At 40.2% G+C, this 23,721-nt stretch overlaps 1 protein-coding gene across 14 annotated transcripts in view; it reads right to left on the minus strand.

Moving 5' to 3' along the window:
• The window catches only part of APBB2 (amyloid beta precursor protein binding family B member 2), a 196,126-nt gene that overhangs the window by 57,285 nt on the left and 115,120 nt on the right, over positions 1-23,721 (minus strand). For 9 of the 14 annotated variants that reach the window (XM_075420730.1, XM_075420738.1, XM_075420729.1 and 6 more), the window contains 4 exons: positions 11,549-11,757; positions 6,644-6,706; positions 6,139-6,224; positions 5,965-6,025 (listed from right to left, as the gene is read on the minus strand). In XM_075420730.1, coding sequence (XP_075276845.1) covers positions 5,965-6,025; positions 6,139-6,224; positions 6,644-6,706; positions 11,549-11,757 — 419 coding nt within the window. The remainder of the gene's footprint in view (positions 1-5,964; positions 6,026-6,138; positions 6,225-6,643; positions 6,707-11,548; positions 11,758-23,721) is intronic. The other 5 variants (XM_075420736.1, XM_009935500.2, XM_075420737.1 and 2 more) reach the window with 3 other exon arrangements.

Raw genomic sequence — 23,721 nt, forward strand, 5'->3', positions numbered from 1 at the left:
TCATGACATTATCACTTATATCATTACTTAATGACACAATACATGTCAATAGTAATAAGTACCAATCATGGAGCGATAATGAACGAGCAAATACACTCTCCAAAAGTTCTAATGTACAAAATGAAAAAGACACTATTTAAAAAAAAAAAAAAAGTCCAGGAGATGTATTTTAGTGCTTTACAATTCTGCTATTTCTAAAAGTGCTTTCAAAGCAGAATGTTTTTGAGCACCTGCATCATCTACCTGCCGCATCTCCATAGCTGGGAGGGTGCCTTAACGCTGCTAATGGCAAACAGCCAAGTGCAGAAACAACCAACCACCTCAGAAACCGCCGTCCCCACCACTCACCATTGCTACCCGGAAGCTGCAAGGATGGAAAGTGGGATAAACTTTTGCTGTACTACAGTAATTGTCAAGACTGACCTCTTTTTGATTATTCCCTGGATGTTTCAAACAGAAGATCTGTATTTTGACTCACAGTTTTGAAAGCTACTAAATTGACTACCCAGATGGTGAGAGGGGGAAGAAACTAAGGGCACCTTTTTGTTTTTGAAGGAAACTAGGAAAAAATCCTAACTCCAGACTCCACTACAATGTTTAATTTGGTTTTAGATTGTGTTTTTCTTTAGTGTTTTTTTTTTTTTAAGATTTTATTCCCAGATTGTCATTCTTCCCTCTGAAAGCCTAAGATAAGCCAATACCAAAAGGCAGTAATTTTTTAAAAACTACTCGACTCTTAATCTATAGTTCTTTTGATTTAAAACACTTCAGAACATAATTTAAAGAAGATCCATGAGCACTGAGCATAATCTGCTTTCCTGCATTTTGTGAAACCGTTTCCACATCATCTCATCAATGCAAAAATCAGCATCTCCCAAATATGCATTTAGTTTTCTCTTGGCAGCAGCTTAGTGTTAAAAGAACTATGTACGCACTGTTTAGGCTAATCCCCAAAATATGAAATTCTGCTGTTCACAAGAAACTTTCAGCTACTGGCAATAAGATTCTTCGAAAAAAGCAAAACAAAACAACCAACTGCCCCCTCCTGACCAAGTTGTTATTCAAATTGTGGAGATAAAGACCAGAACTCTTCTTCCACTTACTCTCATAAACTTATAAACACTAGTTATAATTATGGCTTAAATTGCAACTGAAATGATTACTTACTCAGGAGTTGAAAAAGTAAATGAAATTATGTGTCAAGAACTTTCAACAGAGAATATGGGCATTTGAAATCTACCCTATAAAGCCCTGGAGAAACTCCACCCAAAATAACAAATCTGATCACCCATGCTTAAAAATTAAAGACAGAAAACACAGAGATGCTACAACAGTCAGGGAAACAGGGATTCATAAGAAGATGGCAACTATGCTAGCCTCATTATGAATAATTAAAAGCACTTGGCTTGTTTACTTTAATAAAACTAAGCTGAAGAAGAGACATAAATGCCCACTATAAACGCACTAGAAGGTGGCTAAATACAGAATAAGATGTTAAAAACTGGCCTCAAAGTTTAGATTAAAAAGTTTTTGACCATCAAAGGCAGGTAATACTCAAACCAGTCTGTCTGTGAGACTAGTCAAGGAAAAAAAACAAACCCCAAAACATTTAAGAAGAAACTTGTAATTAATACATGGGGTTATATAGTGTGGTTCCCCATAAGGGTAAAGCAATAGGCTCAAGATTTCTTCTAGTCCTCTACTCTGTAACAGGTCCTGTTTCCTAGGGAATGAAAACCAAGGACTGATTTTGGAAGAAAAATTCCAATTCCAAAAACAAGCAGAAGTACTATTTTGGAAGGAAACCTGTTGAAGATGCCTAAGTTTTCTTCTAGACTTAATCTTTTCTTTTTTTTTTTCTGTGAGGGGACTTAAGGTGGAACAAACTCCTCAGATTTAATTAATTGAATTGAGTCCATTAATGGCAAGGAATTGAACTGAAGCTTTTTGTAGCATTTCATGCACTCATGAAAAGATTACATGCAGTATGAGGTGGACTGTGAAACTGCTGGAAAATGATGAATACTCCCTGTCTGCACCAAAAATTTTAGAAGCTACTCTGACTGTGAGAGAGAATAATGGAATTCAATGTGAAAAGATGGTCCTTTCTTGAAATTACTAGACTTGGTAAAAACTCTTCCTCTCTGATCAGGTCTTCACTTATATCAGAAATCAGACTCATGTCCATCACTTACTATTTACAAATGGTCCGTGTCTAGCCAGGATACTTGCTTCTGGAGAAGACCAGAAACAAGCAAATGCAGGGTATCTCCAAAACGCACATGCTTCCTTCCATAGCAAAAATGCAGCAGAGAGATGGATATTTACTCTTTGGGGGGACACACACACATAGTATTTTGTAAAATTATTTCTACAGTGCTTTTTATGGGCCACTTTCATGACAGGCACAAGTGGTTTGACAAGACAGCTTGTCAGAAACATCCTTCACATGTTAAATCCAACTGGTTAATCCCCAAAGCTCACATCATCCATAGGAGTCCATCACCAACTCACTTTCCATGCCTCCAACTGTGTTTTCATTGAACTGCAGGTAAGTAATTAAATTTAAATAGCTCCTACCTCTGCCCCTCTTGGAAATAGTCTCCTCTTCATTTGAGATCCTGAGCATTTACTGGTTTCTAAACTAGAAAACAGACTTTTGGAGCAACTGCCTAGTACTCCCACAGATATAAATACATTCTTCCCATTCTTAGACTTCAAAATATGGTTGAAACTATTTTAAAATGGGAAGGCTGGAAAGTGAAGCTCTGCTGAACAGGCTAATGTGGACAGGGAATTCAAAAACCCATGCTTAACACAGAAAGACTACATTAAGCCTTAGCAGAAAACCACATTTAAAAGGAGAGAATAAAGGCAAGCCCAAATGTCAGGCCAAACAGGCCAATTGTGAAAAGATTCTGGTGCAACCGAGCCACATGAATTTCCCATTTTTCATCCCATTCCTGGGAACAGAGGCAGGCTTCCCAGGAGGTTCAGTTTGTCTGCATGACCACAACGAAAAAATTTAGTATCTTTCTATACTTTTACACACAGCTATCATATTTTACAACAATGTAAAAAGAGACAGCGCAGAGGAATTTACAGTCCAGGATTGGCAAAAGCATCTTTTTACCTCCCTTGAAACTCAATTAGGAAGGCACAGGTTGCTCTATAAATTAACCAGGAAGGTTATGATCTGTCTCCTGGGAAGTACCAATTCAAAACTCATTTCCAGTTGTGCGTGTTTCACTTGTAGAATTAGGATCCTTGTCAAGCGCAATGAGCATTTCTTCAAGACATTCCTACCAAAATAAATTACTGAAATCAAGAAGCTGGATGTAATCGTTCTCTCCTTTCTCCTGCTACCCCTTCTCTTTTATGGCCTAGTGCAGACAACTTGCACCAAGATGCCAAGGATATGAAGCTCCGAACTGCATCTTAAGCACATGATGTATAGAGAAACATTTGTTGTTTATTGACAATTTTGAATGCTTAACTGTGTTGCTGCATAAATCACTTTTCTCACAAGAATTACATGAATTATATGACACACTTCTCCCCCAAAGTGACGTTTTTGCAGTGCTACAATATTTGCAGTTGACAGACTTTGGAAGAAGACAACTACTTCAGCCTTCCACAAGGTGGCATGGTTCCCTTTGCTAAAAGACAGCATTACTCGGTGCCACTGAGGAAATTTAAGTTTTTCATTTGATTTTTTTTCAAATGTACTGGCCAGCATCATGAATAGGTTTAAATAGGTTTAAGAGCTCTATAAGAGCTCTAAAATACCTCTAACAAGATTCACTTTAACAAATTCTTCCAATAGAGAGTTTAACGAGTTAAAAAAAAAAAAAAAGTATCTGCTTGCTGCCACACAAAAGCAAGCTTCAATCAAATATAGTTAAGGCATGTTTTGTGGCATAGGAGAGCCTAAGGGGCTAAACCCTCTGATTTTCCAAGTCTCAGGTCATCAGTTTCAAATCCTATCAGACTTCTTCTTGAATATCTCCTTCTCTGGAGATATTCAAGACCCGCCCGGACAAGGTCCTGTGCAGCCTGCTGTAGGTGACCCTGCTTCGGCAGGAGGGTTGGATTAGATGACCCACAGAGGTCCCTTCCAACCCCTACTATTCTGTGATTCTGTGATTCTTCCAGCCTCACAATATTTTGGGTAAAATTCCTAGCAAGGAATCCACCTACCACATCCCCTTCCCATCCATGTGAGAATTAAAGATCCCACAGCATTTCCAGAGCAGGTGAAGATTCTCCCTGCTGTTTCCAGACCAGTTTCCACCCCGTGAGGTATGGCCGCGCAGCAACTGCTCGTCCTGTCCCCGAGGCAGATGCTCTGAACAGCTCTGCGCACAGCCTCTCCCACTGCAGAGCAACCTCAGCGCTGCTGAGCTTCATCCACAGGACCACACACGTGGTCACTACTGCCCTTGCACAACATCCCCATCAGGCAGTGACAGAGAGCAGGTAAGGGGGTCTGACTCAAGTGACTTAAAAAAAAAAACCCAAACAAACCACCAAACACCTATAGTTTCTCCTCTGTTTCTTGTCTTGCTCTTCTCACTCACTTCTGTGAATGTTTCAGCACACAATTTTGATTACTCATTTAAGCATCATCAGCACACTTTTGCCTAAACAGGAGAAACAAAACCAGCTGTGACAGACGAAAGAGGACACGTTTTTGGCACTGACCTATTTCACAGACACTGGATGGGTATCAGTTTCATAAATTTTGAATTTTAAACAGCATGCCAGAGAGGGAGGGGAGATGATGTCACATGAGTCATTCGTCCACACAAATACTGCCATGGTTGTCCATGCAGGAAGGGCTCCTAATTCTACCCAATGCAAATTGCCCGGTAAAGAATCCGACATATCAAAATACCGTCTCCCTACAACATTTTCCATACCATATGGCTTATCTTGAAAGAAAACAGCTTTCTGGTTCTGAGGACAGGTACCTAATGCTCATCACTCCTCCAACTCCATCTACTGTGCTCAGAATTTAGTGCTTGTCATTGTAATGAGCACAGCTGAAACCCTTTTTAACTGCCAGCCTGCCAAGCAAAACACATTTATTCACATCTGATTTAAACATCACAAGCCAAATAATCAAGATGACAAAGAAGATTAAGTACTCCGATCAGTCTGTTTTCTCTCCTAAAATAGCTCATTAATGTTATTATAATTATTAACTCTGTTACATACTGCATGTAAGTAGCTTCTGATCTTGTCAGTCACTGCAGGTGTATGGCACAGCCAAAACACTTATTTAAATTACCTGGATTTCCAACTACAGAGATTCACATGCATCCTTAAAAATGGATGCAAGCACAAGGCAAAACCACCACCAAAAAAAACCTGGAGATACGTAAAGGCTCTGATTTAATTGTGGTGCTTGCTCACATAATGGTCTCATTTTTCTCTATAAATTTTACCCTCAAACTAGGTTGCGTTCTCTGTTCTAAGATACAAAGTTCCCTGTTCTAAAAAGTAACTTCCTTGTTACTAACTGCAAGTTCAAGCAGCCATGTAAACAAGGAAGATTACTTAAAAAATGGACAAACTTGAGAATAAAGAGCAAATTCTGTCACTGAACGTCCCAGGAAGCTGTCCTGCCATGACAAACAACAGACCTCTCTCCCTCAGGACACAAATCTCACTTAGTGGTGCAAAAGGTCAGTTATTAGAGTTGCACATTAGAATCTTGTGCTGCAACATTCAATTTCTTGGCTTACATGATTTTAAAATAAGTCACGCTTTCCTGACCAAATTGAATGAAGCTTTGAATCTGCAAATTCCTTTGATGGAATTAGTCTTGCATGGTCAATCTACACTGTGCCAAGAGAAGTACAGTTAATTTCAAAACTTAGAAGACATTCTGTTCCTTCCAAGTTATGTTTACAACTACAAATTTTTAATTGTTATCCCACTGTGGATCTTCTTACAGACCTTGGCTTCTGGATCACTGTTGATGCTACAAGAATCATCATCATCAGATTGTGGACCATTTCTGTTACAGGAAAAAAAAAAAAAGACAGCAATCAATCTTAAAATCGTATAAAAATTGCACTACAGCACAAAATGGAGCTGGTCATTCCACAGAGACTTCTGAAGTCATTGTACCTGAGCTTCAAAGAGGCATAGCGCAACGTTGCTCCTTCAAACTCTTTCAGACTTGGGTCTGGGTTCACAGTGGCTGCGTGCAGATCCTAGAGATAAAGGTAGTGCTATTAGTATAGTATTAAGTGCTATTAATATAGTATTAAGTATACCACCATGTTATTTCAAAGGGAAATTAAATCCTCCCTGCAAAGAAGCGACAGTATTTCTGGTTGAAGTTGAAAAGAGGCATGCATATATTCTCAAGCTGCATTTCATTCAGTGCAGGCATCTTATTCGTTACGTCACGGCAGTTGCCCTGCTAGTTTAGACTGAATCCATTCCAAGTGGAAAGATCAGAAAAGGCAGCATGTTTGTGAGCTAGACATCCCTAGCAGTACCCCCATTCACTTTGGCCTAAGTTATGAATGACATTCATGGAAAAATAAAAGGGGAAAAAAACAGCCACTGCCATGCAAAAAACAAAGGTAATAGTATTAAAGGTTCTAAAATCTGACAATATACTTGCCTTCCAAATGTCACTATTAATCTTTCCCCCATTCAGTACAGCAAAATCACTCCATGGCTGTTTCTAGACACATAATTATTCACAAAGGAAGAAGCACATTGATAAAAAAAAAGAAAAAGAAAAAAACACAAGACACTGTTGTTAGCATTGATATTTACAGGATGGGTTAGGGAACAGATCACCTCAAACTTCAACTAATTACTCCACTATACCATGGCATTTGGAGGAACAGGGAGAAAAGACATGCCTCTAACAGTTACTTACCAAAACAAATGATCGAAACAAGGAAAGTTAATATAAATTAGGAACAGACAATGAAATTACTCTTTAACTATGACCTTAAAAGCAAGCAAAATGAATCTGAATATGAATGTTGGCCACAGCTGCTACAGCCTTTGATAAACAGCAATTAAGGGGAAACATTAAGATTTCCATTTGATTGGCACTTTTGTTACAAGATCCTAACACTACTGGAACTAGAAATACTGAAACACAACAACATATACAAGGATAAGATACATACAAGGTAAAAACCAAATAATTTCTGGAGAGAATGCATACAAAAAGGACAGTGAAGGGAAGGAGCCTTAGTAAGGACTGCAGAGAGCAGCTGATGTTGGAGTTGCCCCTTTCCTCTTCCCCATGAGGACAGAAATCTCCCAGTCCTGAACAAGAGGCAGGTAGGACAGGAGATTTGGTTGCTGAGAGACCCAGAGCTACCTCTTTGTAGCTTCACCAAACCAAGTATTCCAGTAATTCGTGTCCCCTTTCAGGATGAGCTCTCCCAGGTTGTCCAGCTCAGCCCCAAGATGAAGTGGTACCTACTAATACGGCCCAATGCATTAATTTGCAGGGTGGACCTCTCACCTCAGAAGTGTTCTCAGTATAATCCCCACTGGAGGAGACATTTACAAGAAACAACTCCCAGGAGTAACTCTTCCCAAACATGTCTTTGAATTAATCGAGTTGTTATTTTTTCCTGCTAAGCCCCTCCTCTTTAATTATTAGCTGCTGGTGGTTCTGCTACCTACAGAACTTCTAGAGGTGATCCAGGCCTGGGAGGAGTCACACTACAAACAGACACAACTACCACCAAGTTTTGCCATGATCTCCACGAATCCCTTACTGAAAATTAAACCTATGGCTTTGTCTCTGTACAGGAAATGGGAAAGAGGCAGCAAAACATCTAAAATTTGGCAGGGAACATTATAAAAGACAAGGATTCACACAGGAAGGCATCTGACAACACACAGGAGAAAAGAGCCATCTAAAACTAAGTCAAATTTATTCAGCCGTGCAACACCAAAATACACTTCATGCTTTTGAGGGGGAAGAAGGGGAGGAATGTTTCAGGTTATTCATATTTGGCATTTATTAGGATTTTTGTAAAATCTTCAGGATTTTTGCATAATGCTCAACCCATAATTGCTTTGAATTGAAATTTACTGATTATCTTGTGAAAGAAAAATTGCCTTGCAGACTCTGCAAAAGTAAGACATTTTTGCATTTTTTTCCTTTTCAAAACCCCTTTTCCCATTTGTATGCATTACAGAATCACTCCTCACAACCCATTTTTTTCCGATTCTCTGTTCAACAATAGTAACTGTTTTTCTTTATGCTAAAATATCCAGAGTAAGCTACAACATAAAAATGGCTGACTTGATCTGTTCTTTGTTGACTGCCCTCAGCTGTGAGCCACATTCTACCAAATGAAGCAAAGCTTCTGTATATCACATCATTTAAGAGACAGGGACACAAAATAACAAAAAATAAAAAAAAAGGAGGAGGAAACAAGACAAAGGGTAAAAAGGCTTTACTCGGGGGGGAGGCGTTTCTAATCTAAATGTTTATTTGACAAACTCAAAAGCTGAAACAGCCCAAATAAACTCATCTCAAGACTAGCACGTGATGCTTCACAGACAAATGTGATAAAGATAAAAGTAGTTTTTATGGACTCACAGAGGCCTATCGGGACAGATATGAAACACTACCCATACCGGTCTTCAATCCTAGATTATGCTCTTTCATCTGCCTAAAACCTACATATCTCCCAACCTTTTCAGAAGAAAGCAATACAAATTCCAACGCGCGGGTATGAGCTAAACTAGCCCTCCCAAACCAGATTATCTGGGAGCAGAGGCTTCCAAACAGCAATGAGGGAACCAGCAGTACACAGCTCACACGCGGTCCAACTTGGAGCTGGAAGCTGTCCACCACAACTGCTGCTGCCAATGGTACCGCTGGGATAAAGGAGTTTGGGAGCCCCTATTCTAGACCAAATTCCACATCTTTTGTGCAGTGCCAGACTGACCGTATCACAGACGTCCAGATTAATCCTTGACAGGGAGAGGGGGAGCACTTGGGGTAGGCTGCAGTGCAGTGAACAGGGACCAAAACAAACGCTCGCAAGTGACCTGGGGATGACTAGGTGCTGGCAAATACGGATTGCCAAGAAATGAAAAAACAACGATTCACAGAAGCTGACACTGTTAAATCTAGATTAGAAAGTATTTCATTACCTGCCCTTATCTCTTAACTCCACACTATGGCTTATTTCCCTCTTACTGCTCTGTGCCAGGGTTCTGCTCAGAACCAGCTGAATCCCAAAGGATTCTTCCTCCAGATCCCTCTTAAAAAAAGCTCAACTTCTGCAGTTTCATGAAATGCAAGACTTAGGCATTCCTAACAGTTCTCACTGTAACTCCAGCTATGCCCCTTCTTTGTAGCAGTTTCAGAATTTGGCAGTGCACAAAGTCCCGAGCCCAATTCACATTCCCGTTTTGAACTCCATTACTGTAAGGCTGCTCATATTGTATTGCAACACTGTTGTAATAACCATTCAGTCAAAAAAATCAATATTGTTTAAATAATAGTATGCAAGATGCTTAACAATGAACGCAGAAATCTTCAAGAGACAAATGCCTTCATCTATACCTGCAATTAAAATAACCATATAATATCATACTAATACAAACTTTGGAAACTTGTTTACTTTCTGTATCATCTTTTACACTACAGTATACGGTCTTGATGCTGCCACAGAACTGTATACACATAGATCTTTGCTGGATCAAATTCCTTGCTGAATTAGAACTGCCATATCAAAATCTAGATGAGCCTGCTACGTACTCACGTACCTGGCATTTTAGAATGACTCCGCAAATGTCTCATTTAATACATCTACACTGTATTAAAATCTATGCTGTTATAATTCATACATTTCATATTTTCCATGATGCTGCTGAGAATTAATGATTGTTATTAAAAATCACAACCTATTCTTCATTTAAAGCAAACAAAATTGTGAAAGGTTAAAGGTACACCTGCCACATTACCAGCAGGTCTTAAATTTCCATTGTAAAGACATTTTAAACAGAGGTAGAAATATATTTGAAATGAATATATGCATTTTCCCCCTGCAATTTACTAACCCTACTGCTTTCTCGGTTTTTGTGAAATATGTCTATAACTTACTAATTAATGCCCTGTTCTCCATGAAAAACACTTCATGGTGAAGATATATCACTTGTGTATATTACAGGAATTTATACTGGAAGCATGTGCACCACTTCACATTCAGCATTTCTGGATACTTTTTTTCTTGTTTTCTACCTGAATTATAACAATTGCTGTTGTTTCTCCACAAACCCTCTCAGAAATAATTCCCAGTGTGCTTGGTGCACAGTACATTCCACAGGAGCTTGAATGATGTAAACTGTAACTGAAATGTTGTGGTCAAGTTTGCAAACCTTATGAGTAGCATTTATGAACATGTGGGAGCAATCTTTCTTAAATAATGAACAAGAACGTACAAGTTTAAGCCCATACAGGATAAAAGTTTCAGGGTCAAGACAGTAACACACACTTCAATACCCTTAATTCCTCTTAACTTTCATTTAAGTTATTTTGGTGCACAGATCAACAAAATCAAGAACAGAAGAAATGTCATATCTAAATACATTTATTAAAAGTAAATAAAAAACCCTAAGGATTTCCTGATCCGAAACTCAAAGCTAGTACAAAGACTTCCCTTGATTTCGTAAAACTGTGGATCTTCTTCTGAAAAGTTAGTATGAAAAAGAATTAATTTCACAACAATTTGATTTTATATTAGTATTTCATTCCATAAAAGTCTTCCCAATACTAAAAAAAAGTGATTGCGTTTTTTGAAGCATATTCTTCTTTCTGATAATTTTATTCTTCTACTTATATGACATCAGTCAACCCTTGGCTTGTGCCTGAAAGGATTGTTTTAAAAGGTGGTATCACATATTGCTCTTTCAGCATATGTGGAAGAGAGAGTGCATTTCTTCTTCTTTCTAGTTAAAGACTCACTGCAACACAGTGGTCCACCTGTGCAGCTATTTTGTACCGGTATGATGTTAAGAGAGACTTACAGTTCAGAATACTTTATGTTTATTCAATAGAAACTACCCTGTAAAGAAACTGGTGTCTCTAATGAAGACTCATACGTCTTTGTGGGATACTCCTATCACGTGAACCAAAAAGAAAGCAGATGCAAGCAAAACATCCAGCCAAAAGACTGCTATAATGTGCAAAAAATTTACATATCCTGTATCCATACAACGCAGCAATGCTTCAGCACATGCTACAGAACCGCAGTAGTTTCACACTCGTGAGGCACTGGGTGTCTCATTTATATGAGATATGTCTGATTTCACCCTACACATCCAAAGTTTAGGATGATTCGTGAGGTACAGCCATTGGAAAATGCACTTAGGAATAGATACTTACAACGTATTAACAACAAATAGCTACACTTTGGGATATTATCGAGCCCCATATTCTAAAGCTCATTTTAGCTAACAGTTAAACTTGCAAGTTCAAAAAGTTATTTCAATTTTCATTACAGTATGCATCCAACAAGAAGACACAATATGTTACCTCAGTTTCTGGAGTAGGAGATGGAGTAATGGAACCAAGTGATCCTTTTCGTGAGCCCTGGAGATCCGTTGGGATGGACAAGGGACGTTGCCATTGAGTTGTTCCTGTTGGTACGTGCCAGTAGTAGATCCCAGCAATATCATTGATCTTCCTCCAGCCAGGTGGTAAGTCTGGGTCTGTCTGAAATGAATGATCACTCCATATATCTACTGGAAACAGGAAAGAGGAAAAAAAAAAGGTAAATGAATCAATCTTACTATGACACAAACAGTTCTTCCATGGGTCTGCCCCTGATGCAAGTGACGCACAGCTGGCACTGCTGTTGTACAGTTCCTGTGCAAATGAACACCAGAAAAACACACTGAATTATTGAGGCTCAAAGTAAGGTGACAAAGTCTGGTTTGACTTGGCCTATGAAGATAGGAAAAAACCACACTACTAACCAAAGAGCTGTTCTAATATGGCAGCTATCTAATACCATCAGCTAAACTAACTCTTCTAATAAGGTTTAGCTCCAAGTACATTAAATCACAGCATATTAAAAAAATCTTTGGAGTATGGTTTACTCCATCCTCTTCATCATAGCATCTTCCCTTCTCAATGCATGGCAGCAGAACATGTATTTCTGCTAATCAAAGTCAGCTTATCAAAACAGAAACCCCTCCACACCACTGAAACAACCCGCATTGGGTTTACTTACAACATCTAAAAGACTGCTTGTTCAAAACTATGAGAACAAAAGAACCGAGCAATCATTTTACACACACCCCGATTGTCACAAACATACTGTTTTCAATTGGTTTTATAACGGGGTAGGAAAAAAAATCAAAAACTCATCCACAGTGCCAACACAGATGAAATCCTGGCTCTACTGACAAACCTCCTACTAACTTCAGGATGCACCAGCAATTCACATCTAATTAGAGACATTCCCACATTTACCTGGGATTATAGATGCATGTAAGAGATGTGTCAGTGTTCATAAAATTTACACATGGAGCATACTGGAATAAGAAAATAATAAGCTTTTATTGCGCAGAGAGGCAAAGCTTCAGATCAGATCAGGTTCATACAGTTTATATTATTAAACAGCCATACTTCAACATTGCCAGGACATGAAATGTTATTCTCTTCACTTTAAGACAGACAGTGCTTCTGTCCTTGCTGTACATACATATGTATGCGTACGCATGTATTTAAATATACAGTTAGCAAAGTGTTATGCTATGGCTGCATTAAATCACTCCTTTCAAACAAATCAACTGAACAAACAAAGGAACCATCAGTGCAGAGGAACCAACATAACTGTTACTTATTGTTGTAATGACATGCACCAGAAAGACCTAAACAGAAATGACTTTGAATTAAAAGCAGACAAAACTCACAGCAGCGAGAAAATTGCTAACCCAGAGATTTAAACTAACAACATTTCTGCAGCATTTAGTTAGAAGAGAAGAAAATAGCTTGTATGTGAATGAACACTTGGAAGGAAATCACATTAAAACAGCTGGGAGCACTCTGGGATAAGAAAATATCACCTACGCAAGTAATATTAATTTACTTTCAGAACTTGTCCATTAGTAAAAAATACACGAAAATACGTTTGCATGTGGTCTGAGACAAAATAGGAATTAAACTTCAGATTTCTTTTCAATTACTATAGCTCAGGACTTTCAAAGAGCTGTATTTTCCACACAAAACAACTATGATTGACGTATGTGCACAAGATGCACGTTGCTGGTGTCCGCATACTCCTTGCGCAGAGGTACAGACCATCTGAACAGGACAGAGACAGATCTCACCTGTTCAGACCGAAACACCGTTCCGCATGTTAAGCTATGCAGATCTACTCAGAAGAATGAAACTTGTGTGTCTCCCCCAGCCTATTTGTGAACACACCTCAGGATCACACAGACTGTCAGGGATAATCTTTCCACAGGCTGATTTCCCGCTGGCACGAACTGGGAAACCTCCCCAGTCAGCTGACCGTTCGAACAGATGAAAGCACTCGGTGTGCAAGTCAAAGCTAACGAACCATCGCAAGAGACACAGCACAAGAAAGATAAAAATAAGAGTCAACACACAAAATCTGACAGGACAGATGGATGTGCTTGCGGCGTCAGAGACCTACTACAGGGCACCAATGGCTTTTCTTTACTTGAATATGGAATTATGCATAGTAAAATAACTCTCCCCTGAATTTGAAAGAAACCGCTCAATGAAACGACATTGCATCAAAGCGTCTACTTTTGGTTGCATGGGCCACTGTAAAAATGGTCCCTTATCACAGAAGTGTTTGGAGCCCAGAACAAAATGAAGGCACCATACCGATATATATCCTGCTACACTTTGCAATCTCAATCTTCTTGTAAAAGGGCCAGCCACAAAATCAGGCAGAAAAGAAGCAGGTATCTGTACATCAATCCAATTCTGTTGACACTGCATCAAACAACTTGAATGAAACCAACCCAAGAGGAAACAGAACTGAACATACTGGACGACTTCAACTGAAATCAAGAACTCCTGTCTGCAAGATTCTGGAGGTAAAAACATGGCATGGAAATGGTCCCTTTTGGTCTGTGGATGACTAAGCCCTATACGCTTCCTCAGTGGCAGAAGATTTACAGCAGTCAGGAACTTTTCTCCAAACCCTCCCAGTCATGTCCACAAGGTGAAGTTCTACCTGGAATCTCCTGGCCTTTTCCATGATGCTTCTTCACTTTTTTTGTTGGTGAAATTTCAGTGAACCAGGACCACATGGTTGCTCATAAAGCTTCTGGTTTTGAAAGGACTGTTGGTCTGACAATGCAGAAAGCATGGCTTACAACAGATGACTAAAGCATGATTCACAAAAAGAATGTATCCTCTTGTACTGGGGTTCGTTTATCTACCATGTGTATGACAGTAAACCACGATCTCCTGGAAGGCTATACTGTAAGACATTTGTTTTACAAAATGCACAGAGCAACAGAAGTAAAAACACCAATACTGAACTAGAATAAAAGAGAGCCACTGTAGCTAAGCTGTATGAGAAAGCAGACACCAAGTTTCTTTACGAAACTTGGATTCATATTATCTGTATAACTTGTCTTTCTACGGCAAGAAAGAGTGAGATTCTTAAGATGCAACCGATTCAAAAGCCTGCACAGGAACGAGGTGTATCTTTACACAGGCATCACGCAGATTCACACAGCACGGCAGACCTTGGAAAACCAACTCTTCTTCTGGAGAAAGACCTTACTGAACAGGGTGGCTCCACTGCCTACATACACACTGGTGATGAAGTCCAAAGTCAGTCCTCATCACCAGAGACCGGGCAGACAGCTAGCAGCTGATCCTTCACCTCACTTTCTATCCCTGTCCAAACACAGGGTGCATGAGAGCCATCACTAGCAAGGTAGGTCAACTCTTATCCAAGATCTGCCCACACTGGCACAGACACGTCGGCAAGTCCTCACCGCCAAGCTGCTACCTGGAAATCTGCCTAAGATAACTGTGAGCTGTCACCACCCAACTGCTGAAATGCAGCGCTACCAGCTTAAAGGTCAACACAATTAGTAGACAGAGTCAGGCGAAATGACAGGTCACAGAGAGAGGACTGACATTGTTCAGTTAAGAGTTTTATCTCACTAACGAGAGAAGACTAAAGTCTTGTCCGTACAGGGGAAGATCCCCAAACCAACTATTCATGGGGTTGTTATTATGGAAGCAGCACAGGACAATTCTGGCAAAAAAACATTACACTAAATAGACGTGACAGAGAATTTTGAAGACTAAAATGAAAGACTACATAGAAACATGAAAGACGTGATTTAAGGTAAGAAGCTAACTTCATTCGAGGAAAACTGACAAACACAGAGTGGACTTCACTGGGCTTTCCTGCCTCCACCACCTTCCTGCACCAGGACCTGCCAAGTCCCTCGGGAAACCAGATCTTTCTCCTCTACCTCAACCTTGCTTAGATTTGGTGCCATAGTTCCTTCTTAGGGGGTCCAACACTGGGCTGTGCCCCAAAAACCTTTGGCACTAGTCTCTGCAGAACTCAGAGAGCGGAACCTGTCTGCTACACCTCACGATGCAGCCTCCGCTTCACCTCTTCAGAGACTCAGCAACGAAGTGATGATAGGAACGTTTTTAAAAGAATGAGCAAATGATGAAAAAATGAAATCGTCAGAAGCGAGAGCCCAAGGGGAGAGCAGCGCCTGTAATGCCTTACCATTGGCTTTTAAAACTCAACAGCGAATTTATGTTAGTCATTTCTCTTTAAAAATTACAATAAAGAGAAAGAACTAACTCATGAAAAGCCGGTAAGGCTTTAGAAAAGTAGCAAAGAAAGGGGTTTTTTTTTTTGTTTTTTTTTTAAGACAAGGTATAGTTGTTTCCATTTTTAATAAATGTACAGAGGAGTAAAACAGTGTGAAGAGATTGCCACTTGCTGAAATCGTCTGGTGATGTTTTACTCAGAAATAAATGCTTGTGTCTGAATTTTTGTCTGAATAGCTCAAACACGGAGCCTGTAATAGAAAAAAACGAATACAGCTTTCACCCCGGTATCACTATAACCGAGGAGTGCAGTTAAAACTTCAAAAATACAGGAAAAATGAAGTCTGTTACACAAAACAAAACTATTAATGCACTCTTTTGAAACATTTAGCAAGAGATGTACCTCCACAAAACCATAAACACAGCCGTATTTAACTGGTAATTCTGGTTAGGAGAGCTTTGTGAACAAATTTTGTATTCTACAGAGGACTGGATAAAGCCAATATAATGTAATATATTGCTGTTTGTAACTCCCTTCTCCAAATGTCAGCCTCTGCCAATTACTTGATAAAGAGCAGTGATAAATTCCAAGCTGTAGCTATAGTTCAGATACTAAGTTTGGCATAATAATTAGAAATTTTAGAAGTTACATTTTTATTTCAAGTTCAAATTATCTTACTATCTGAGGGTGATCCAGTAAAACAGAGTTACGATATTGAAAAGAGATGGTAATAATATAAATAATTCACTGAAGACCACATGTAATTGGTGACCAAGCTCTTTGGCAAAACTAGTATTTTTATCACTTATTTTACTGCTGTTTCAGGGGAAACGATACTAATCAAATTGCTGCCATTATGAATCACTCTTTAGCCCTTCTTCAATTAAACAGAAATTAAAAATACCGCATTCAGTAAGGTATTTCAGAGCAGACAGACTTGTGCAGTAAATGGAGACCATTTATTTTTCCACCATTTTGCAATGCCACAAACTGTTCCCTCGCAGCAGGCAGGGGGTGTAAGGCAAGGTCAACAGTCACCGAGCGCAGACTGTATTGGTGGCATCACAACGGATGCCAACAGTACGCCCTGTATCTAAACACAATGCAGCTTTCCAGCTGCCGTTCCTGACTATGTCCCCATGGTTCTCTGCTGGTATAATCTGTGGACATTTCATAATTAGAGAGACTAACTGCCATGAAGCTGAAGCAGCTTTTAACCAGTTCAGGTTTTCTTCTGCAGGCGCAGCTAGAAATCCGTTTCACTGAAGACCAAAGGCAGTCATTCAGAAACAAACACAGATGGAAAAAGCACGGCAGGAGCTCAGGAGGCACTTTCTGGAAGGGCAGGAATGCAAAGGTACAGCACAATACATTTTTATTTGACAGCAAGTTGTGTTAAAAATTTTAAGACAATAATTACTCTTTTTTATTTTTTTAGAAAGAACTACACTGAAGTAAAATGTTCAGTCAGGGATGATTTGCTGTTTATAACAAAGGTGGAATAGAACAATATTGGCAAGATGCTTGATTTTCTACAGACCAAATTCTGTTATCTACAGAAACAGTTTCTCCACCGTCCTTAGCAAAGTCAGTATTTATCAGCATAACACAAACCAAATATTCCACCCACTGTTGTCATAAGTTGGTTTACCACCAGTCTAGTACTAAAATCTGGCTGTATAACATTGTGCTTGTGCTAAATTAATCAGAATCTCTTCTTGGTAAAGACTACAAAAATACTGCATCATTTCAATAACAAACCTCAACACTCCTGTCTGGAAGGAACATAATCTAGCTCCTTCCCTTTCTGAAGGTAAGGTAGTGGAAGATGACTAGTGTATTTACACATTACTTAGGACTGGAAGGAAAAGATCACATTAGGTGATAGAAAGAAAAGCTGATAATTGACACCTCTAGGAAAAATGCACCAACAGTGAAAATGTATGGGGGCAAAAAATACAATTTAAAATAGACTGTTAGAAGCAAGCTTTCTGCTTTCATTTAGATAAACTAACAAAAATGGATAAAAGCAGCAACAGATGTTACCTCTACTTCAAAGAGAACTTGGTGGTGACGATAAACAAGGTGCTAGGGATGAAGACCAAAGAGTCAGCGCCTCTCTGCTTAGGGAACCAGAGCCTCAAACCTGGTTTACTAAAGACTAAGCAAACCTAACTCCTGAACAAAACACTCTCAAGCAAGGCGATGGGTCTAATGCAATAAATTTTGCATTGAACTGGGAGATGTACTTGGAAAGAGAGACGTATTTTGGATGCACAGCTCTTCTTCAGGTGAAAACACATCCCACCAACCAGCACGGCTAGGGCACTGAATTATGGCCAAGAAGAATACTCTTGCATAGGAGGAACTGCAGCTCCAAAGGGCTTGAGGTTGGCAGACTACATGAATTCAAAACAGAGACTGTGAAAGGGCTGCACAGAGCCATCAGAGTGCTGGAAACTGTACCTGGGAGGTGCATAGTAATAGCACCTATGTCACAGGACAATTTTAACTGTGTTATTTCACAGGTTAAAAGCACTTGTTTGGTAAACTGGAAGAGAGCAGCAAGGTACACCCATAGTAAGACAGAAAATATATTCAGGGAAATCTGAGAGGTATCATTGCATCATTAAAGGGACATATTGCTTTTTAAGGGATTCATTTACACATACGCGCCTCATTTTGCCTACTCAGAAGCTGCAGCAGAGGCAAATGCACAGCCTTCAGCTGATGCCAGTGCAGCTCCACCGCATTAGTGGAAGTGCCTGATACTCAGTCAGCCTTCCCAGGGCTCCTTTCACTGCGTGGTAGGAGAATGCCCAAGTGAGACCACTTGTCTGCAAGGCTCATCAATGCTGGCAAGCACTTGATCTACACTATCTAAACAGGCTAAGAAATAAAATACCCGTACTGTACAGAGATAAAGATGAGAGATCTCACTTTCTTGTACTCCTAATTATCTCAATTCTTAGGGCTGCTTTGTAACAATTTTTCTTTTGTAAAGATCCTCCGAATGAAAAGGATACCATCCAAACACAGGATTTGATCTAGACTTTGATTATCTACCACTGTCTCAAAAGTATATTTCCACACCGAAAACTTAACTAAAAAGGAGTGTTCAGCGTCTAGGCTGGAAGCACTAGGGTCCAAACAGGAACACTTCCAGAGTTTTCCAAACCTAGAAAAATAATCTAGCTAATAACAAATCTATAAATTCCCTTCTGAGTCTCTGGCCCTCCCAAGGCTCACATTCCAGCAGTGGGTGCACAATGTAAATGAAGGAATTCAAACCAAAAAGTGCCTTGTTTGTAAATAGATCTGCACCAAAGCCTCCTATGTCAAAAATCGCAAAGAATGGGATGGCAACAGGATCCAACATGTCGTCCTAGTGTTCAGGCAGCAATGGGAAACCACTAGCTTCAAACCTGATGGCTTTCTTCACTGCTGGGATGAAGCATAATAAAGAGCTGGCCCACAGTATCACGTGCATGTTACAGATGCTGTCCTTTTGGGCACACGAAGTGAAGCACAAGAAAGCAACTGGGCAGACAGGAGCATAAAAAGGTTTTATTAAAAAGGAAAGGGATGGGGGAAAGTGTTTTCTCCTCTTCTGAACTTCCAAAATCTTGTAATAAAAATGCTTTCCTTCTGCTTTCTGGGCCTAAATAAAAGCAAAACCAAAGGAAAAGAAAGCCACTTAGAAAACAAACTTAGTCTTCTTGAGAACATGCCGATGACTTCAGCAGATCCATGATTTGATCCTAAAGGGAGCATATTCCTCCCCCACTCCACTCCGTGCACACAGTGAAGATCAAGACAGGCACTGCAAGGGAGGGGAAGACATGTTGTATTAATGAGTGAAGGCAAACAAAGTTAAAGGAGCATCCTCCATTAAACAGCACAACAGAAACTTGACAGGCCTTGAACACTTTTATTCCGTGTATTTCCTGTAGTGGGCTCCATGCACAAGTTTAAGTTTCTCAGGTTTAACAAAAAAAAGACCCCAAAGACAAATTGTCTCCTCACTTTGCACACACTACAGCATAATTAACAGTAGCACCTACTCTCATAATTCACAACAATGACGGTCAGCAGGTAGTCAGCACCACTCCAAGAAGCATGAACGCTATCTCGGAAACAAATGCAGCAAAACTGCAAGCCACTAGGACAAGTACTTATAAATCAGACAAGCCTGCCTAATTTGGGGAACATTACTCAACAAGGAGTGATAAACAGCCAGAAGCTGGTCATTTGGCATCATCTTTTCTCACAGCGTGCAACTGGTTGTCATGACAACCTTGTCATCCTCCTTGCCGAATCGCTGAATCAGCCGCATGCGTTCGGGGAGAGGAAGATTCTCAAACAGGTTCCAGGAAAAAGTGCTGAAATGTGGGATTTACAGGCATGCATGTAACCAGACAGAATCTGTCCTAAAATGAATTGCCATTTTGATCAACTGGAATATAAACCATAATCAGAAACGACTGACTTAAAAATCCTAAGAAAGCTTGGGATGAATTGCCTGTACTATTTTTTCTGTGTGATGTGATCTTCGTGCTGCTGTATAAATCATGAGTTACCACAGGCATACAAGGCATTCAAGCAGAGATGACTAATCTTCAGGAAGACAGAGGAAAGCAGATTTGTCAACATTTAGGGAAAAAACCACACCACTAAACCAACTCGTTTTGATGTCCTGGCTTCTACCTTTCAATCACCAAGCACCAAGCTGTTGACATAAGGACCAAAGTACTAGCACAATAACCAAGAAAACCAAGGGCAAGTGACTTCAGGAGAGGAGTTCAGAAGAACTGTTGATGACAGCCCTGGACAAGTACTCCAGATGGCACTACCCATCCTACTAATGTGGGAGAATTCTGGGGCTCTGTGAGGTGTCTGCTCAGGGGCAATACAGCCCAAGGTCCAGCCATGAGAAACCAGCACTGCAGCTTGCATTTACAGGAGTTGATGCTAATAGCAGCAGCAAATGGGGAAAAGTACCGCAGCAAGACCATGAGGAATGGTCCATGTGTTCCTTCCTGGAGAATGATCCAAAAATAGGTAAGAAAAAGAGGACTAGCCTGTTCACCAACCAAACACATCCAGCCACGAAACAAGCAGAGTCTAGCAAAGGAAGGAAGGAAGACTTAGAGACGACCTGAACTGCTGTCTCAAGAGGGCTGTCGTGGCAGAAGATGTGGACCAGGAAGATGCCAGGCTCTGGGAAGACCCGTCCCTCCTGGAGGAGGGTGACTGCTTAGCCAGTTGGAGCAGTGGTGGCGACATGAAATGACGGACATAGAAGAAGGACCACCTCAGCTGGAGCAAAGGCTGATGAATTGCTACCTGAAAGTGCTGTAGTGGAGACACATCCTACAGCTCTTGCACAAACTTTACTGTGTGATGAGATTGCCATCTCTTGATAAGGGGGTTGATGAACAGTAGAAGACTTTGGCAACTAAGAGGCTGTACTTGGTCTGGTTGGGATGAAGTTAAATATTCTTCACTGAAAGAAGAATGTGTTTTGCATTTGTGACCAAAAGAAGTGTTAAAAATACACCAGTGCTTTAGCTATTGCTGAGCAGTGCCTGCATAGGGCCAAGAACTTCTGTTTCTCACTCTGCCCTCAGCCTGAGACTGGCTGGGCATCGGCCTGCTGGTGGGAGGTAGTCAGTGATTGTGTTTGTGTCACTTTTTTTTTTTTTTTTTTTTAATTCACGTATTAAGCTGTCTTTATCTTGACTCATGAGTTTTTCCCACTTTTGCGCTTTCGATCCTCTTTCCCACCACACTGTTGGGGAGAGTGAGCCACCACAGAGGCATTCAAAGCATACTGGCCAAGCCCAGGATCCAGGGAGCAGCAGGCAGGTATACTTCGGTGTGGAATGAAAAGGAGTCCCAAACAAGTGAGAGCAGCATACAAATGAATGCTCTGTTCACCAACTTTGTGCTTAAATGAGATACAGTGTCAATCACTATGTGAACAAAATGCATCATTACCTTGGAGGATTTCTACCTACTCATTTCCACAGAAGTCAGAACAATTTGCTACTGTTCTAGGGAGTTATTCCTGCTTATAAATACACTTTGTATACTACCCATATTAGTGTATTTCTTGCTTATTTGAAATGCCAGTTCTCTGTTCTTTCCACTAGATGGCAAAAGCTTTTACTTAAAATTAACAATAGTCCAACACACAACAGAGTGTACCTCTAACTTGGTCTAAACCCACTGTGATCGTGCACTGTGGGATTGCACAACAAGGGTCCTCCTTATCATGGAGGACTCTAAGCAATAAATAATTCATCCAGACCAGTATCTTCTTCCTCATTAGCAAATGACTAAAAATGGTCTTGTGCGTTAGCTTTCATGGCTAAAACAGTCCAGCAGCAATCTGCATCTGCTGTTCTGGTATTTTTTTTGGCACAGTGTCTCTTCTTCCCATGACCTTCCCCACACAGAGAAGGATTGCAGCACACAATCTTGTGTTCTGGGTTCATAGCCTATTTAACTGCTTCGTATTGTTTTAGAAGGGGGGTTTTGTCTGGTCTAAAGAAGAAAAATTACACGGCCATCTCAGCCAAGGGACTGCCGGACTCACAGAGCAAAGCCTGCACATGCACTGTCACACCAGCAGACACACTGCACAGTAGGCCCAGTAAAAGCAAACTGTACATGTGCAGAGTCCAGCCTTCCTTCCCCTCACAAAAATTAGCTGTCTCAACAACAGCAGCCAACCATCTGGCAGAAAAAAACAGAGAAAAATCACTTTGGTGGCAGCTCTGAATTTATGTATTTCTCTACCATAACAAAGAGCCTGATTCTCCTGTTCCCTCAAAGCGAATCGATATGTTAAGTGTCAAACCATCTACAGAAGAGACACTGTTCAGGAAATGAACACATATAATCCAGAGTAATCACACAAAACAGAAAGATTCAGGCTATAAATACTGACACAAAAAGCAGTCAAACACAGATGTCCTTGTGACTTCAAGATGCAAGGTGCCTGCAGAGCAGGAAGAGACGCTGCATCAATGTATGGCATACAGCAGTATGGTCACCTCAACAGCCTCAGCTCTCCACACAGGAACTGCTGCACCATAACGCTTTATTTCCAAGTGAGATTCTCTTTTACAAGCATTAAACGTTACAAAGTTCAGTATCTCCTGACCTGTAACTCTCTGTTTTGCTGGGACTGGCTGTAGACACAAGTGGGTCCCATCTCCCTTAGACCTTCTGCTAGTAGCAGGTGCTACTCTAACTTGACACACACCATGACAGACAGACAGATAGACAGTGTTATTCCTTTACTTTGCTGTGATACACTTGCCATCAAGTCCTGGTACTCGCAACAGGCTTGGACTCCACACTTTTATCAGGTTTGTTTCAACTGAGGAATAGAAAGAGCCTCGATAGTTTAAATGTGGTGACATTAGTGCATATCTCTCTAATCTGAATGACAGAAGCAGTAAGCTAGAGCATGGAAGAAGGAATCTGACTAGCAGGCACTATTTTCTTCTCTGTTTCAAATAGGAACTGCAGAAAAAAGAAATTTGCATAAGAAGTCAGGTATTGGGCAAATGATAATTTTCTTCATCTAAAATATGATGAAGCCTACTGACTTCAGGAGAGAACAACGTAAAGAAAGAAAGGAATGTACTTCTCTGGAGAATGTATTGCATAAATGTATTGATATAGTGTAAAATTTTATAGAAATGGTCATTAGTGAGTTACGTACATATGATTGGCTAATTAAAAGCCAGTGAAGCTGGCCAGTGGCACAGACATACCATTCAAATGGCGGCTTAACTAAAATTGCTTTTCTTTGACAGCTTCATTTACAGCACTGTGCAAACGCGTTAGAAAATCCTTTTTCTGAATTTAATGATTCAATGAAAATAGAACATAA

This window comes from Opisthocomus hoazin, chromosome 5, assembly GCF_030867145.1.
Source record: "Opisthocomus hoazin isolate bOpiHoa1 chromosome 5, bOpiHoa1.hap1, whole genome shotgun sequence".
Classification (NCBI taxonomy): domain Eukaryota; kingdom Metazoa; phylum Chordata; class Aves; order Opisthocomiformes; family Opisthocomidae; genus Opisthocomus; species Opisthocomus hoazin.